Source organism: Rattus norvegicus, chromosome 20 (assembly GCF_021556685.1).
Source record: "Rattus norvegicus strain SHRSP/BbbUtx chromosome 20, alternate assembly SHRSP_T2T, whole genome shotgun sequence".
NCBI classification, from domain to species: Eukaryota; Metazoa; Chordata; class Mammalia; order Rodentia; family Muridae; genus Rattus; species Rattus norvegicus.
The window spans coordinates 4,459,048-4,475,252 of record NC_141553.1 but is presented as its reverse complement, the minus strand read 5'-3'; the positions used below and the strand labels follow the sequence as shown (position 1 = coordinate 4,475,252).

Genomic DNA, 16,205 nt, shown 5'->3' with positions numbered 1-16,205 from the left:
CACAGCAGGGTTGGTCCCCATTATTCGGGGAGAGGTTGGCCAGAGACAAGCCTCCCCAACCTTTCCAGATGTGTCTCTGTGTCTCGGCTCTCCCAGCAGGGGGCACACAGACACCACTGAGCAACTGGGACTCTTTGCCTCCTCTACAGCTCTATTTGCTGTAGGGTAGAGCCCCTTTAGCAGCACAGCTGAGGGAACTTCCCATGAAGCCCCTACAGCAGACACAGCCAGAGCCCAAAGGGAGCAGGTCTTCTCCAGCCTTTGAAACCTTTTCTTCTCAGTCTGGTACTTGACCCGACCCAACCTAGGGAGGACAGACCAGACCTCGCGGTCCCTGGAGTCCAGCAGCCGCCCCTTCCGTTCCTCAGCCCTTCCCTCGCAGCACGCAGCAGGAGACAAGCTCATAGCCTTCTCTTCCTTTATTTCATATCCCCACCACAGTAACAATTCCTTTAATTTAAACTAAAAACCATAGACTTCCTGAAAGGGTGGCAGCGGAGGGACGGTGGTGTCACAGGCAGAGGAGGTGGGAGGGCACTCAGCGAATCGTCTTGACTGGGCTCTTGAAGTTGCTGGCGGCTTGGAGCTGCAGCTGGTAGGCCATTGGATGGATCTTGAAACCGTAGAGCCTGGTGGGGGAGGTCAGAGAGGGAGCACGGTAAGCTCTCTGCTGGCCCTGCCAGCGGTGGTCACCCACCTCTACTCCAGCCTCCTCCTCATATCTTCTCAACAGGACAATTTCCTCGCACATGAATACATGAACTCTGCCTCTTTCTCTCATTGGGGAGGAGCTTGTTTTTCAAGACAGGGGTCCCATGTCTAACAGAGTCTTGGCCTCGAACCCAGAGATCTGCCTGCCGCTGCCTCCCAGTGTGCAACCATACCCAGCTTAAACAATGTGCCCTAAACATCCACTAAAATTAAAATTCCAGGCTAGGTACTGGCCTGTCTCATTACAGCTCGAGGTCATCTTAGCCAACAAAGACCCTGCCAGACACCCCCTGCGCCCCTGACACCTCTGCCAAACCAACCAAAGAGCCATAGTAAAAGTACAGCTGAGGGAGAGAGCTCAGCAGTTACGCTGGGTTAAACCCACAACCCACACTTGAAGTCTCACATTTAAGAAGCTACAAGATCAGTACCTGTACAGGATGGAACCCTTCCTTCCCGCATACAGTAAAAATAAGGTCCAGGATGATAAGCCATGCTACCACAACGCCCGAGGACGTGGGGGAAAAGGCTGAACACCCAAGACGGCAACAGCCACAGCCACGGTTTAGACAGTCAAGTGCCACACACCTAAGAATGTTGCTAGGGAGGTAAAACTAGCATCCCTGGTTCACAGATAAGGGACACCCGAGCAATCACGTGACTTCCCCATCGCTAGCAGGAAGAACCCTGACTTTGGAATGGGCAGGCCTAAAGAAAAGCCATGCTTGTTCTCAACTCTCTCCAGTCCTCGGGTGGCTCTGAGCCTCTGTGACTGTCTCTGCTCCCACCTGGGCACAAACTGGTTGGCCGGCCGCTTGGGCCGGTACTCGGGATGCACCATGAAGAGCATGTGAGGGAAACCAGTGCCGAAGTATGCGCCATCCGTGTGGTGGTGCCTAGAGGACTTGGGTGTGTACACGTCCATGCACTTGGGGCAGTAGAGCTTCACCATGGCCTCTCCTGGGATGTCCGAAAGGCCTGGGAGATAGAAAGCCAGAATGCAGACCAGGAGTCCCCAACTCTCCCCAGCCTCCCACAGGACTCAGGCACTGTGTACACCAAGCCAGCTTCTTGCAGGACGGCCAGAGAGTGCCCTCCTCCCATAAACACTCACCGATGGGAAGCATCGGCTGGTTCTCACAGTATACTCGAGGACAGTAGCCAAAGTCTCCTTGCTGGTACTTTTCCAACTGGCATGTATAAAACAGAAGGGAGTGGTCGGTGAGTGCGTAGGCAATCTCAACGCACTCCCGGTTCCCCCACGCCTCCCGAGTCTGACTAGAAGCCCCTTCTGTGGAGACAGGCCCTCCAACCCCTCAGGTGCTTTTCCTTCGTGGGGCCGGCTGCAGAGCACAGGGCTGTTTGCCATGTGTCCCCTGCAAACTCCTTTTTCTGGTTTCATCTCCCTTCCTGAAAACACCACCTTCAATGGGACCCTCAGTGGCCCTGCCCTGGGCATCTCCCTCTCTCCTCTTCCCCAGCCTCTGACTCATGCACCCTTCCCCTCCTGTAGAAGTAGCAGGAGCAGAGCCTCACCATTTGTGCAATGCCCCGGTTGGTGAGGATGTAGCGGGCGTGGATCAACCCATAGAGCATCTCGGCCGCCTGCTCAATCAAGTCACTCTGGTTGGGGTTGTCTTCCAGCTCTTCATCTGAAATGTGGGGCGGCCACTTGTTTAGCTTCCCTAGGTAACCCTACCTTACCTGCAGTACCTGTTCCTAAGCTCGCCCTACCCACCATCCATGCATCTGACCCAGAAACCTGGGCTCCTGACTCCTCTACAAGGTCAAGACCCTCAGCGCAGCCTCTCTGTATGCCTTAGTCTCTGCCTAAGTCCCTCTCTCCTTCCACAGTAAGTAAATGTAAACACACAACCACAGAGGTGGCCCTCGAGGGCAGCAGAGGGAAAGAGGCAGCACACCAGGCCCAAGAGGAAATCACTATTACAAAACAGCCGAGCTGCTTTCAGAGAGCATCAAGACCAGGCAAGGAATCAAAACAGCGGAGAAGTTAAGCACTGCTGTGTGCCTCTCTCCAGCATGGAAAGCTAGGGCAGGACAGCACGTGGTAAAGTCCAGTTTGGGTTATGAATGGAGGGGCTAGAGGTGGGGGAGGAAACACAGGAGCAAGCGAGAATCAAAAGGAAATTTAGAAATTCAAGAAGCAAGCTAGTCTGTGATTCCAGCACTCAGGAGGCAGAGGCAGACAGATCTCTGTGAGTTCGAGGACAGCCTGGTCTACAGACTGAGTTCTAGGACTGACAAGGCTACCCAGGAAAATCCTGTCTCCACTACCCCTCTCCCCGCAAAAAAAAAAAAACAAAAAAACAAAAAAACAAAACAAAACAAAACAAACAAACAAACAAAAAAACCCCAACATCAACAAATTCAAGAAGCAAGCAAGCAGAGAGCAGAAGAGAACGGAAACAAAGCACCCACAAGTGCACTCTATCACCAACCTCACAGTCAGCAACAACCCAGGACACACGTTAGTTACCAGGTTCCAGGTCCAAGATCATGTCTAGGGCTTGTCGATAGTGAGGCACCTGCTCATTGAGTCCAGTAAGATTAAATTTGTCCTGGATGTAGTCTTCATCCACCTACAGGGGAGTCAAGGGGTTCAAACCAGTATAGAAAGGCCCGTCATCTTCCCACCTGGGCCCAGGAGATAGTCTTTCCTCAGCCAAGCCACCTCTCTTGTTTCCTAGTCCCAGTTCTGCAGAAGTACTCAAGTTTCATAAAAACTGCAGCTCTTTTCTTTAAGGCAAACCAGATCCAGCACACAAAGACATTATTCAGCTTCTGTCCCTCATTTTACAAATTGCATGTGCCCTCTTCTTGGGGACAGCAGACTCCTGAGCTGAAGACCTCGGAATCATGAAGGTCAAGTAGTTTAGTTTCTGAAAGGTATTTATAATTTTCTACCTTAGCACACCGTGCTTTGCACGTTACACAACTTTGACATGAGAGGTTTTAACTGCCCTAATGGTCACCAGAGACACCTCTGTTAGCCATGCATATTGACAAACCCTCACAATACTAGCACTCAGGAGGCGGCGGTAGGATTGCCAGGAGTTCAAGGCCAGTCTAGCCTGCATAGTGAGCTCGATCGAAATCTGCTCTCAAACGACGTAAAATCAAACATCGAGGGCATGTGGAGTTGGCCGACCTAAACTCACCTCACAGAAGAATTCATTACCACGGAGCCCACAGAACCAGGAAATCCAGGACACCTCCTCAGAGCTACTCATCTTTATGTCCGCTGAGAAAGAAGAGCCTAAGTAAGTGGAGACCAAGCTGTTTCTGGTCTCTTCCCTCCTCCCACACGTTCTCCACAACGACGGATGAATCCGAGTCCAGCCGGGCTTAAAGGATCCCGGCCTCTGAAGCATCTCCAAGCTCCTCTCCTTTAGCTCGGCCCCCCTTACAGTGTGCTGAGAACGAGTTCCGCTACTTTCCAGAAAATGACAGGTCCTGGTCTGTTAGTGTTACCCCCGTCCCTGACGCTCCTCACGGCCAGGCCCCTCTCCCCTCCATGTCAGCCGCGACAGGGCCCTCGGCTCGGGCTCCCCACCACCGCAGGTGCCTGCATATTCCTGGCGCCTGTCCCAAGGCTCCCGAAGTTCATTTTACCCAACAGAACCGGCCTCTCCTGCCCTCGCAGGGTTGGCGAGGGCACCACACTTCCGTGGACTCACGAGCGTCCCCACAAGCCGCCTCCTCTCCCCAGGCCCCCCGACCTCCTTCGGCTACCGACCCGGTCACTTCCTTCGTCGCCCCCACATCGAGGAGCACCGACCCGAGTGCCGCGCCCAGGGACCGGCGACTCGGCGCAGACAACCCCACACTCACCGGCCGGACGGGGACTGGGACTGGGGCGGGGAAGGGGAGCTGTGCTTCCAAGGAACGGCAGAGACCGCTACAGCGCAGAAAGCCGACCGGGCCGCGGCAGACGAAGTGGGGAGGGGGGGACTGGAAACTGGTGAGGGTTTAGGGGTTGGGGGGGAGAAGAGAGCAACGCGCAGGCGCCAAGGACCGCCCCCCTACCTCCGTGGACGCCGGGAGATGTAGTCCCGTCAGGAGAGAGAAACTGACGAAATGAAGGGAAGGCAAACTACCAATCCCAGGAGGACCCGCGCATGACTCTAGGGCCGCGAGGCCCTAGAGGAAGCCGCCCGGGGGCGGGGCGAACGGAGCGCCACCGGAAGCGGAAGCCTAGCACGGAGTCTTCTCGACCAGGAAGCCTGGGAAATATAGTCTTAGAAGGCTGGCTAGACTACGGGGCTAGCGCCCGGGGTGATTGTCATCCCTACGGTGCTCTCTCGGCGTTGCGCTTTAGTTTTTCTCCCTCTTCCCCGTGCCAGGCCAACCCACTGGACCCTGGCTCTCCTGCCAGGCCCGCGACAGAGCGCGCTCGGGCTCCGGCATGCGCAGAGGTGTGGTGAGGGACTTAGGTCGGGTGTGCTTAGGACGCGCTGAGCTGTGCATACGGCGTGAGAATCTAGACCGCCCTGCGCGCTAACCTGAGGTGGGGCCAGCCATTCTGCCGCTCGTCCCTTTGTACTTCTCCATTTCCTCAGAGCTTGATGGAGCGTCCTGCTGCGGACCCTAACTGTTCTTCAAACCCTGCTCAGAGTAGTGGTGAGGGGTGCCGTGATGTTACTTCATCTCACAGCTCCTCGGCATTCCACAGGTCTCCCCCTCTGTGTCCTCAGAGTCTTTCTGAACGCAGAGGGTGGCCTCCCAGCTCCAGGAAAGGAGCTTGGTGCGGGAGGGACCAGGGCGAGGGTGGCGAAGAGCATTGTGGGGGCGTTATGTAAAAGCAGGACCCCAACCGACAGGTTCCCCCTTGGGTCCTCGCGCTCCTGGGCACGCGATGCTTTACACGGATGCTTGGAAAGGTTCCAGCGCGGGAAACTGAACCTTGTGGGTGTTTTGTTGTTGTTGCTGGTGCGCATGCGTCATGGCTCCCTGTAGCTCTGATTGTATCAACTCTTAGAGATTATGAGAGCGCCATTTTGCGGTACGGAAATGACAGTGCAGCGTCTTTCCCCGAAAGCTTCCGGAATAATGTCACGCCTGTTTTTTATCTGGGAAAAGGAGACCCCCCCTAGATAAGATCGAGCAAGATTTAAAAGGCTGAACTGATATTTTCAAACGGTATGTGTTAGAGGACAGGAAAAATGATTTCAGAGAGAGCCTGGCATTTTTGTAGGAAATTGGGAGTTGAACGCAGGACCCCTAGACAGCTGTCTTGTGGAATATTTTTCCTGTTATCCTTTTTCTTTTCTGTGTTAGAGATAGAACCTAGAATTCTCAAATTCGGGGCGAGCATTCTACCCAGAGACATAGGTATCTACCATGCCCTCCTGAAATTATATTAACATTGTGGCAGGATCAGTTATTCCTGGGTTACATTTTATCCATGAGCCCTGGGCTCTACAGAATCCTAGGTATGAAGTCAGTGTGGGGATGGAAGGTCCATTTTAGTTGTAGGCTGCTTTCTTATCCCAACGGGCCCCTGGAGGTGGTGCTGGTCTTCACAAGAGCTACCTGAAAGGTAGGCTTGCTTGGCACATCCTCCTGCCTTGCCTGGTCTTCATTTTCTCACTTTTCCCACAGCCATGTCCAAGCCATCCCTCATCACATTCACTCCAGCCACCGACTCCAGTGACCTCTGGAAAGATGGTCAACAGCAAGCACAGCCCGAGAAACCAGAGCCTGTCCTGGATGGGGCCGCAGCCCGGGCTTTCTATGAGGCTCTAATTGCAGAGGAGAGTTGTTCCCCTAAGCCCCGGAGAGCCGAACCGACCAGGGAGAGAAAGAGGAAGAGAAGAAGAACCACCGCAAGGGAGCCTGTAGCAACAGGGGTCCCGAGACAAGGAAGAGCACTTGAGGATGAAGACAGGGTGACCCAGTGGATCCTGATGGCAGCCCAGAATGGGGATCTGACAGAACTCCGGAGGCTGCTGGAACCCCAAGAGGCAGGGGGAGCTGGAGGGAATATCAATGCTCGTGACGCCTTCTGGTGGACTCCCTTGATGTGTGCTGCTCGAGCGGGCCAGGGCGCTGCCGTGCGCTATCTCCTGGGCCGAGGGGCTGCCTGGGTAGGAGTCTGTGAACTGGGAGGCAGAGACGCGGCTCAGCTGGCAGAAGAAGCAGGCTTCCCTGAGGTAGCCCGCATGGTCAGAGAGAGTCGTGGGGAGACAAGGAGCCCCGAGGACCAGAACCGGTGAGGAGGGAGCCTTTGCTCATGCCCCATCTTTATTGTGTTCTTTCCTGGACACCTCCTACCAAGGGCCGCACAGCAGCTAGTAGGGGCCATTCATCTTCCAGTAGTTCAGTCTTAGAGCGGTAATAGACGTGGCCTTTGTGCGTTTGAATCTGGGTTCCATTTATTTGCAGAGCCAGCCTAAAGTCTGGGAATCTCAGTCCTTGTCTGAACTGAGGATAAGACTCTCTCTCAAAGGGCTGTTTAGATGCAGCAGGTCAGTGTGGAAAGTGTGGACGGTGCTTGCTGCTAGTATGCACTTTCTGAGTATCAGCACCACTCGCTACTCCTGAGAGCTTGAGACCTACCCAACATATTCCAAGTTGTCCCTTCTGGACAAAGGGAGAGGAGATGGCGTAGCTTGGTTAGAGCGCCTGCCTAACACTGGGAAGACCCTGGGGTCCCAAGACAAGATACAATCAAAAAAGGTGCTGCTGAAATCAGGAGAAAGGCATAAGGTGCTCTGCCTGGTGCCTGAACAACTTCCTCCCCTATAACTTATTTCTTTCTCTGCAGATCACCCCCCTCCTCCTCCCAGTTCTGTGAGGACTGTGGTGCCTACTTTGAAGACTCCAACCACCGCACATCTACTGCTCACCTGCTGTCACTGTCTAAGAGACCCCAGCCCTCCAGCCTTCCCCTTGGGGTACCCACTTCCAGTCCTGGCTTCAGACTACTGCTGAGGGGTGGCTGGGAACCAGGAATGGGGCTAGGACCCCGGGGTGAAGGCCGTGCCAACCCTATTCCCACTGTCCTCAAGAGGGACCAGGAAGGACTGGGCTATAGATCCCCGACCCAACCCCGGGTCACACACTTTGCAGCTCGGGATACCCGGGCTGTGTCTGGGAAAGAGAGAGTTCCTCGAGTCGGCACGCTGAGTCAGAGGGAGAACAGAAGGCGAGAAGAGAAGGACCGGGCCTGGGAGCGAGATCTAAGACTATACATGAACCTCGAGTTCTGACTGACACAGACTGGCCCTCGTCTGTCACTGGCTGGGTGTGGGCCTCTGACTTGGACACTTGGGCTTCCAGACCCTTAGGCCTTGGCTACCGGGCTCTGCTTTTAGAGAAAAGGGTTGAGAGTTGGGAGATAAATAAACTTCCCTCCCTGTGTCGTGTTTACTCTCTTTTTTTTTTTCTTTTTTCTTTTTTTCGGAGCTGGGGATCGAACCCAGGGCCTTGCGCTTGCTAGGCAAGCACTCTACCACTGAGCTAAATCCCCAACCCTCGTGTTTACTCTCTTGAATGATATAGCAGGGAATTGGAACTAATCTGAGAGTCACTTGGAAGTCTCACCTGAGCCAAAAGGACAAGCTCTCCAGATGACAAAAGAGCCCTTAGTCCCGCTGGCCACATTCTACCCGCTTCTTGAAACCCTCTCTGAACTAGAAATTGCCCCACTTGTGCAAAACTCCCCTCTGAGTGTGAGTCTAGGCCAATCCAGTCAAGTCGGTGACTATCCTGGAATTATCTCTGTAGTGTGTCATAACCCAGGTGTGCTATGTGTTAAAAACACTGCAAGCCCTGGAACTCTGTGAGGAAGCCAGCTGTGATGAAATGTAACAGCTGGTGGGAGGGAAGTTGAAAGCCCCAGGGCTAGCTGCCACCAGAGCTCTGACCTCCCAGATGAAGATGACCCCACTCCCTCCCGCCCCCCAGACACAATCTCTCTATGTAGACCAGCCTGGCCTCAAACTCAGGTAAAACCCATGTGACTTTACCTGTATGGGGCATGTAACCTAGGGCTTCATATCTGCTTACTGAGTTGCAATTCCAAGGCTTAAGGCAGCCCTAAGATTCCCATTTCACTCCCTGATATACTTTTCTACATTTCTCTCCCATACTTGGCACCCCCCCCCCCCCACTCCCTTGGGATGCTTAAACGGGAGAGCTAGGAACATAAAAGCATTCAAATCCCTGTCTGGAAGGCCAAAGGGTAGCTGCTTAAGTCATGTGTGGCTTCTGTTATTTACCTTTCTGGACCAGCACTACAAGAAGTCACAGGTGAGAAATGAAGGAATGGCAGGGCTTGTAGGGAAGAACCACAGAGCAGCTAGAGTCCTAACATAAGGGAAGCAGAGGCTAAAGGATCGACTCAAAGCTAGCCTGGGCTATATATGTCCAAGCCTTTACTGAGCTACATATATAGGGAACCTGCCCTTAAAAGAACGAACAAACAAAGCCGGGCGGTGGTGGAGCGCGCCTTTAGTCTCAAGGAGGCAAGAGGCAGGCAGATCTCTGAGTTGGATGCCAACCTGGTCTACAGAGCTAATTCCAGGATAGCCAAGGTTACACTGAAAAACAAAACAAAAAATCCCAAACCAAGGGCTGGAGTACCTAACCAGTGTCAGCGGTGGGGGGCTCTGGGAGGTGAACAGCAGGTCCCAGGTTCATACTCAGGGTCTGGCCTTAGGTGGTCCTCTCTCTACGCCTGCGCTACTGAATCGCGGGGGCTTTTGGGGAGGTCGCTCTGTCGGGTCCGCCTCTCTGGTTGCAGAGCTCCGCCTCCGCTGGTCCCTCCCGACCCAGTACAGCTGCTTCCGGGCTCTCACGACTCCGGGAGGCCGCTCCCCGGACGCTGGGCCCTACAGCTACTCCCTGCGCGTAGCACCCCGACGCCTGGGTCTCCCAGGTAGGCCTGCACTGTGTCTTGCGACTGCGATCTCCAAGGACATCTCTGTTCTGACCTTGCGGAGGCCGCGTCTCAGCTGCGCCCTCACGGGACAGTAGGGCCACTTTGTGGAACGATAGATTCCTAAGTTAAGGGGATGCATGTAACTGACTAGAGTTCGCTGGACACTTCCATCCCGATGTCTTCCTCTCAACAGACACTTCCTCCTGTTCCTTGAGCTCCCGCGGTTTACGGTTCCTCAAATCCAGGACCGAAGGACCCCTGGGCCACCACTTCTTTCCTTCTTCAATGGAGCACCACCTCTCCCCTTTCTGGGGCACGTTGGGATGTGGTCTTGGTGAGTGAAACTTGGGGTACTGACTGCTGGGAAGGAAATCTGAAAGCACAGAACACTGTGGGGGTGACCCTGGCCTTATTGGGCCCTAGAAGTCTTGTTAAGTGTGTGGGGTGGCAAATGGATTTCTTTTCCCCTAGACTGACACGGAAGCTGACCATTTACCACGCTTGGGGCTGTGTGAGTCCTTTCTGAATTCAGAGTAGGACGACATCACCAAGCAGATACCTCTTCTGAACCGGAACTGATTCTGGCTTCGGGGGAGATCCTGAGAGTCTTAAGCAGAGTCAGGAAGCGGTCACAGATTTGGGGAGCTCATTGCACACAGTTCCTCAATTATGTTCCTTCGACGGCTTGGTGGCTGGCTGCCGCGACCTTGGGGTCGAAAGAAATCAACAAAGACTGACTTGCCTGCCCCAGAACCCAGATGGGTGGACAGCTCCCCGGAGAACTCAGGGAGTGACTGGGACAGTGCTCCAGAGACCATGGGAGATGTGGGACCTCTGAAGACCAAGGATTCAGGAACACGGAGGCCCCCCCAGGCTGCTCCAGAGTCTAGCAGGGACACCAGAGTGTATCAGCTGGGGAGTAAAAGAATGGATTCCCTCAAGAAGGACAAGGCTGCTTCTGCCATTCAAGAGTCTGCAAGACTGGAGACTGGAGGAGCCGTTCCCAAACTGGACTTGGATCCTGTGGATTCAGGTGGCATGAAGAACCTCGGAGTGTCCCCCCAAGGGAGGTTAGGCACCACTGGGCCAGAAGCCCTACTGGAGAAACCTGGTCGACGTCAGAAGCTGCTGCGGTGGCTCCGGGGGGAACCAGGGGCTCCCTCACATTACCTGCAGGACCCAGAGGAGTATCTGCAGATCTCTACCAACTTGACCCTGCACCTGCTGGAGCTGCTTGCCTCAGCCTTGCTGGCTCTGTGCTCGAGGCCACTCCGAGCCATCTTGGATGCTTTGGGCCTTCGGGGACCTGTGGGCCTCTGGCTACACGGGCTACTGTGTTTCCTGGCTGCCCTACACGGGCTCCATGCTGTGCTGAGCCTGCTTACTGCCCACCCCCTGCATTTTGCCTGCCTCTTTGGCCTGTTGCAGGCCCTAGTGCTGGCTGTCAGCCTCCGGGAACCTGTTGAGGATGAGGAGACCGCTGACTGGGAGAGTGAGGGGCAGGGGAAGGAGGCCAAGGAGCAGACAGAAGGTCCAGGAAGGGCGTTGTGACTGGCAGATGGTGGGAGCAAAGGGTAAAGATAGTGGGGTGGCCTTTAGGAGGAAGGTGGGGAAACCCAGATTGTAAGCACAGTGATCTCAGGGATGGGGAGGAAACTCAGGCACAGGATCTCCTGTCACACATGTGACAGACAGGACTGTCTAGGGTGGCCAGACATGGACAGTGGAGCATCACCATTGAAGTCACCAGCTGTTGTTATTTCTTGCTTTTACATTTTCCCACAGTTTTTTTTTTTTTAAATTTCCACCTCCACTTTTAAAAAGCAAAATAGAATAAAAGCAACCGTGGAGAATGGATGCCACAGGGTCCTTTCCAAGCCCAGAGGTGAACGGGGCCAGAGGCAGGGCAGAGATCTCTGTGTTAGAGACGATGGAGAGATATGTGGAGTCCCTTGTATCTTAGGACCAGACCCATGTAGAGGAGAGTGAAGCCGTGAGGGAGAAGGAGCTGCGGGTGCTGTGGTACCCGCTGAAGGGAGGGTCTGATGCTCGGTGGGAGCCGGAAGAAACAGGGCTGCTGCGGGCTGGGTCGGCATGAAGGCCAACATGACAGACGGGCAGCTCTGACAGGCACTGGGGGAAGCACAGTGTCTGCCCTCTCCACTCAGGCTAGGGACTTGCAATAAATGTGCCACACTACACACATCCTAAATACACCAGTCCGACATGACAGGTTCCGCTCAGTGTCCTTCCTGATGCTGGACAGCTGGGGGGTGGGGGGGTTGAGGTGGTGCAGGTGTCGATGTGGGGGAGGGAAGGATCAAAATGGAGAAATGTCTTTGGCAACTGCAGATAAAACCCAGGAGACAAGGAGGATTGACAATTCATCTTTATTATCCATGAGAGGGAGCGAGAGTCGCCGGCTTCTCCCCTCAGAGCTCAGCTCCTATCGTGCCTGTCCAGGACACAGGTGGAGTCACGGGTCACTTGCTGGACAGTGGGCAGGCCTCTGTGGTGGGAGGAGGGAGAGAGTAAGAGGGTGGAAGTCCAGGGGAGGAGTGCTGTTGGTACTGGAGTAGGGAGGAGACCCTTCCTCGTTATATCTGGCTCTCTCCTCCCTTCATCTAAAGCAGTGGTTCTCCAACTGTGGGTCATGACCCCTTTGGGATGGGATCAAACAACCCTTTCACAAGGGTTATGCACCAGATACCCTACATTTACAGGATTCATAAAAGTAGCAAAATTACAGTTACGAAGTAGCAATGAAGTAGTTTTATGGTGGTGGTGGGGTGACCATACAAATGAGGAACTGTATTAAAGGGTCCCAGTGTTAGGAAGGTTGAGGACTGCTGCTCTAAAATCTCAGAAACCTGTCTTTCTCCTCTTTTCATTTTTATTTTTGAGAGACAACCTCACTATATGTAGTCCTGGCTGTCCTGAAACTCACTTGTATACCAGGCTGGCTTCAAACCAACCTGTGGTCATTCTTCCACCTCTGCCACCTGCCTGCAACTGTGCACCAATCAATATTCCTGACTCCACACAAGTCCTGGAGCCATTCTGGCCCATGAGAATTAGAGGGGCCGGCGTGCCCACTCTGATAATGTCTGCCTGTGGCTGTGGCCTTTGCCAACATCTCACACAGCTCTTTACCCACAGAAGACTTGGTGACTCCCAGACCTCTTCCGGGAGACTTCAGCCTCTCACCTTGATTCCTGGGAGTCACTAAAAAGGCTTTGAAGTCCAAGCAGGATGTCAGAGACTGGAATTCCTCCACACACTCCTCTGGAGGGTGTGGCGATCGGTCTGGAAGGACAGGGAACATGCAAGCCAGTCAATGTTCCTGCTTCTCAGCCCTGCCTTTCCCAGTTCCCAGAAGACCTGCTGAAGTGCCCACCCTGTCCTGAAAGGAGGTCAAAGAGTCCCATCTAGGGAGGCTCTTTAGCCTTCCAGTTTCCCTCAGACATTTGCTGCCTTGTATCCCCACTCACTGTAGAGGAGGAAACGCTGGTACCCCTGCCCCGTCTCTTTCAGCATGATTCCTCCTGGGCATGAGATGGAGAAGAGGTCTGTTTTCATGTCTGGGCGCCCTGTTGGGATCAGGAGAGGATCATGATGAGGACAGGTGTAAACCCACTGAATCAGGCCTTCTAGTGAGGAGCATGATTCCAGCTGCCCAGGAAGCTGAGGCAGGAGGGTTTCTCATTCAAGGCCTGTCCACATCAAATGCTCTGGGTGAGCTCAACAACAATCAGGGCAACTTAGTGAAGCCCAGTCTCAAAATAAAACATTCAGTGATGGCTTCCCTAGCATGCAGGAGGTCCTAGGTTCAAGCCCCAATTCTGAGGGGGAAACAGCTCAGGGAGGTGAGGGGAGGTCTGGTGGAACCAACCTTCAGTTCTGAGTTCCGTGTTTCCTTTCCCTTCAGTCAAGTGGTACGTCCATTTCCGGGGCACACAGACCCCGTTTTTCCTGCAGAGGTGGCAGTGTCAAGATAGGAAGATTTGAGTGTCATTCCAGCCCCACAGTAACAACTTTATTCCATCTTCTCTCCTCCCCATGCCCTAGCTCTTTGGGTTTCGAGCCACCAAGAGACAGCTAGGCCCATTCTGTCTCCAGGAAGCGACCTGTGATGCTGTGGAATTCAGTGGGCTGAGAATGATGGAGCCTGACTTTGGGTGGGGTGACTGTTCACAGTCGGGGCAGAGAACACACCCAGTGGTGCCTCTGTCACTCACGTGCGAATGGTAGCGCGAAGCTGGAGCTGCCTTGGGGCAGAGCCGGCGGCCATGTTGAAGACAATATTGTCTACCTGGTCAAAAGTTGCCAACTCTTCCATGGTGGGAGCCGCTCCAGCGATAAAGTACCACAGGCCCAGGTGGGGCTCTGGGGTCTAGAGAGGCAATGAAGGAAGGGAAAGGATGAGTTACTGGGTGCATCGCAAAATCCATCCAACATCCCCATCCGTCAGCAGAGCAAGGCTGGGGGGGGGGGGCTAGCAGTACTGGTGGCCTTCGTTGTTTGCAATGAGGAGCCACCAGTGTATTCCACACACCCTCTTCCTCCCTTCCTTACCCAGCATGCTTTCCTCCTGAGCTGCCCACCAACCGAAGACTTTCAGCTTCCATTATAGGCTTTCCCTCAGTCCGTACCTCTTTGTCGTCCATTCCCAGCGTCGTTAGTTGACTGTGCTCAGGGCACTGATTCATGGAGTTAAAGAGAAGGCCGTAGAGATAGAGCAGCGCTGCCCAGACTTGGTGGAACATCTTGGGAGGAGACCTGGCGCTGTGCGGTTCTGGGGACCTCTACCTTAACTGTTCTCTGCTGGCTGCCCAGTCTGCTCTGCCTCCAGCCCCCTTCCTCGACCCTTGACCCTTTAACCTGCTAATAAGTAACTTCAACTTTGTTTTCCAACCCAAGCCTAGATTAACTATGGCATTGGGGCCTACCCCCCCCCCACTCCTTCTGGATGCAACCACTCTACAATATACCCTGGCACAACCAGGGACTCAGGAGGAAAACTGAACCCTACAGTAGAAACCTGGAGTCTTCCAAACTGTATCTGATTGGAGCTCTGCTGTGATGGGAAGCACTGAAGAGGAGTGACCGGATTAGGTCTTTCATTCATTCACTTGGCAAGTTTGGAATCTGAGTTGTTTGCCAGGAACTAGCTAATCCTGGAGGACATTTAAAGAAAAAAAAAAAAAACCGGAAAACAGCTTTGCTTCGCAAACAATCTACTGCACTGCAAGCTGATAATGTTAGAACAGGCACCAGCCAGTCTCCAGGGCCTGTTTCACCATATAGCTTTGGTTGTCCTGGGATTCACTATGTAAGCCAGCTGGACGCATAGAAATCTGCCTGCCTTTGTCTCTCAACTGCTAGGATTAAAGGCTGTGCTACTTCGCCCAGCTTGAATTTCTCTTGTGATCTGATAGTAGGTAGGGGAAGTAGTAAGAACACAGGAGGGGAAAGCTCACTGACAAATGGGTTCGCATTTATTCAGACTTTGGTAGTAGTGAAGACATTCTATTAGACTGTAATGGTTAAGAAGTGTAACCCTAGTATTAAGAGTGGGTCTAACCCTTAACTCGACTCTTAGATGTGGGAACTTATGCATACCAAGCAAACTCAGTGGTAACAACAATCTAGTCTCTTGGGACAATTGTATTAATTTCCATTTCTTTTTTACCCCCATCTCTGGGATGGGCAACCCATTAGTCTCAGGGGATTAAATGAGATCATGTTACATCAAGTCTGAAGCAAATATCCGTCTGTTATCGGTGCAACTTCTGGTAGTGATTTTTAAAGATTTATTATTTTATTTTATGTGTATGAGTACACTGTAGCTATCTTCAGACACACCAGAAGAGGGCATCAGATCCTATTACAGATGGTTGTGAGCCACCATATGGTTGCTGGGATTTGAACTCAGGACCTCTGGGAGAGCACTCAGTGCTCTTAACCGCTGAGCCATCTCTCCAGCCCCTGAAATCTTTATAATAAAATACTAAATGTGTGTCTAGGGAAGTGTCCCAGCAGTGATGGTGCTTGGCGGATGGCAAGCCAAGCTAGAGGACCTGACTTTGATCCCCAGGTCCCCGCAGTGAAAGAGCACATTTTCCCTCAGATCTCCACACCTGCGCTGTGCTGTGACAGACGAAGGCCATACAGCCACCCCCCAGAAAAGCATTTTAAAAAATATTTAAGTTCTTTTATCCCAGCAGGTGGATCTCTGTGAGTTACAGGACATCTAGATCTACATAGTGAAATCCTGTCTCGGAGGAAAAAAAAACCTCAAAACGTAAATACAGTCTAGTACAGTGACACACGACCCTGCCCTGGGTGGTGGTGTGGGGTACATTGTCTTTATGGGTTCCGGGCAATTCAGAGTTAACACTGAAACAGCATATAAAAGTCTCAATATACAATGCTTACTGGAACTCTCATCAGTATTGGCATCTAAGAATAAGTGGGGAAGAATGTAGAGAAACAACCGTCCCACCCTGTTCAACTAACTCCCTCGGTGGCTGGCCTTTCAATCTCCTTTCTCAAAAATCTTGTCCTTGTCTTTCAATCCGATCCCTAA

At 53.1% G+C, this 16,205-nt stretch overlaps 4 protein-coding genes across 10 annotated transcripts; 2 read left to right on the top strand and 2 right to left on the bottom strand.

The window, feature by feature from the left end:
• Nucleotides 1–401: 401 nt before the first annotated feature.
• Csnk2b (casein kinase 2 beta) lies at nucleotides 402–5,490 on the bottom strand. Of its 4 annotated transcripts, none has more exon segments than NM_001035238.2 (7): nucleotides 402–629; nucleotides 1,500–1,689; nucleotides 1,826–1,901; nucleotides 2,248–2,363; nucleotides 3,209–3,311; nucleotides 3,891–3,973; nucleotides 4,759–4,826. In NM_001035238.2, coding segments are annotated over 6 exon segments (648 nt in total). In that variant the 5' UTR covers nucleotides 3,963–3,973; nucleotides 4,759–4,826; the 3' UTR covers nucleotides 402–538.
• On the top strand, nucleotides 4,937–8,108 carry Gpank1 (G patch domain and ankyrin repeats 1). Of its 4 annotated transcripts, XM_087598095.1 has the most exons (4): nucleotides 4,937–5,239; nucleotides 5,711–5,871; nucleotides 6,334–6,943; nucleotides 7,499–8,103. In XM_087598095.1, the coding sequence occupies exons 3-4, from the start codon at nucleotides 6,336–6,338 to the stop codon at nucleotides 7,941–7,943; spliced, it is 1,053 nt and encodes a 350-aa protein (XP_087454221.1). In that variant the 5' UTR covers nucleotides 4,937–5,239; nucleotides 5,711–5,871; nucleotides 6,334–6,335; the 3' UTR covers nucleotides 7,944–8,103.
• A 1,418-nt stretch (nucleotides 8,109–9,526) lies between these two features.
• On the top strand, nucleotides 9,527–11,853 carry G4 (protein). The gene is given in 3 exon segments (NM_001003975.3): nucleotides 9,527–9,613; nucleotides 9,810–9,950; nucleotides 10,088–11,853. A coding segment is annotated over 1 exon segment (882 nt). The 5' UTR covers nucleotides 9,527–9,613; nucleotides 9,810–9,950; nucleotides 10,088–10,285; the 3' UTR covers nucleotides 11,168–11,853.
• A 136-nt stretch (nucleotides 11,854–11,989) lies between these two features.
• Apom (apolipoprotein M) lies at nucleotides 11,990–14,460 on the bottom strand. The gene is given in 6 exon segments (NM_019373.2): nucleotides 11,990–12,125; nucleotides 12,824–12,922; nucleotides 13,108–13,206; nucleotides 13,509–13,588; nucleotides 13,855–14,009; nucleotides 14,269–14,460. Coding segments are annotated over 6 exon segments (573 nt in total). The 5' UTR covers nucleotides 14,383–14,460; the 3' UTR covers nucleotides 11,990–12,099.
• Nucleotides 14,461–16,205: the final 1,745 nt, after the last annotated feature.

Bases quoted from the DNA above. Each gene is read 5' to 3' on its own strand.
- Csnk2b (XM_087598384.1), bottom strand. From the start codon at position 5,283: ATGGAGAAGTACAAAGGGACGAGCGGCAGAATGGCTGGCCCCACCTCA. The intron at 3,974-5,234 runs GTTAGCGCGCAG...CTTCTTTCTCAG, and splicing joins AATGGCTGGCCCCACCTCAG to CGGACATAAAGATGAGTAGC. The intron at 630-1,499 runs GTGGGAGCAGAG...CTCCCCCACCAG, and splicing joins GCCAACCAGTTTGTGCCCAG to GCTCTACGGTTTCAAGATCC.
- Gpank1 (XM_087598093.1), top strand. From the start codon at position 5,601: ATGCTTGGAAAGGTTCCAGCGCGGGAAACTGAACCTT. The intron at 5,638-6,333 runs GTGGGTGTTTTG...CTTTTCCCACAG, and splicing joins AGCGCGGGAAACTGAACCTT to CCATGTCCAAGCCATCCCTC. The intron at 6,944-7,498 runs GTGAGGAGGGAG...CTTTCTCTGCAG, and splicing joins AGCCCCGAGGACCAGAACCG to ATCACCCCCCTCCTCCTCCC.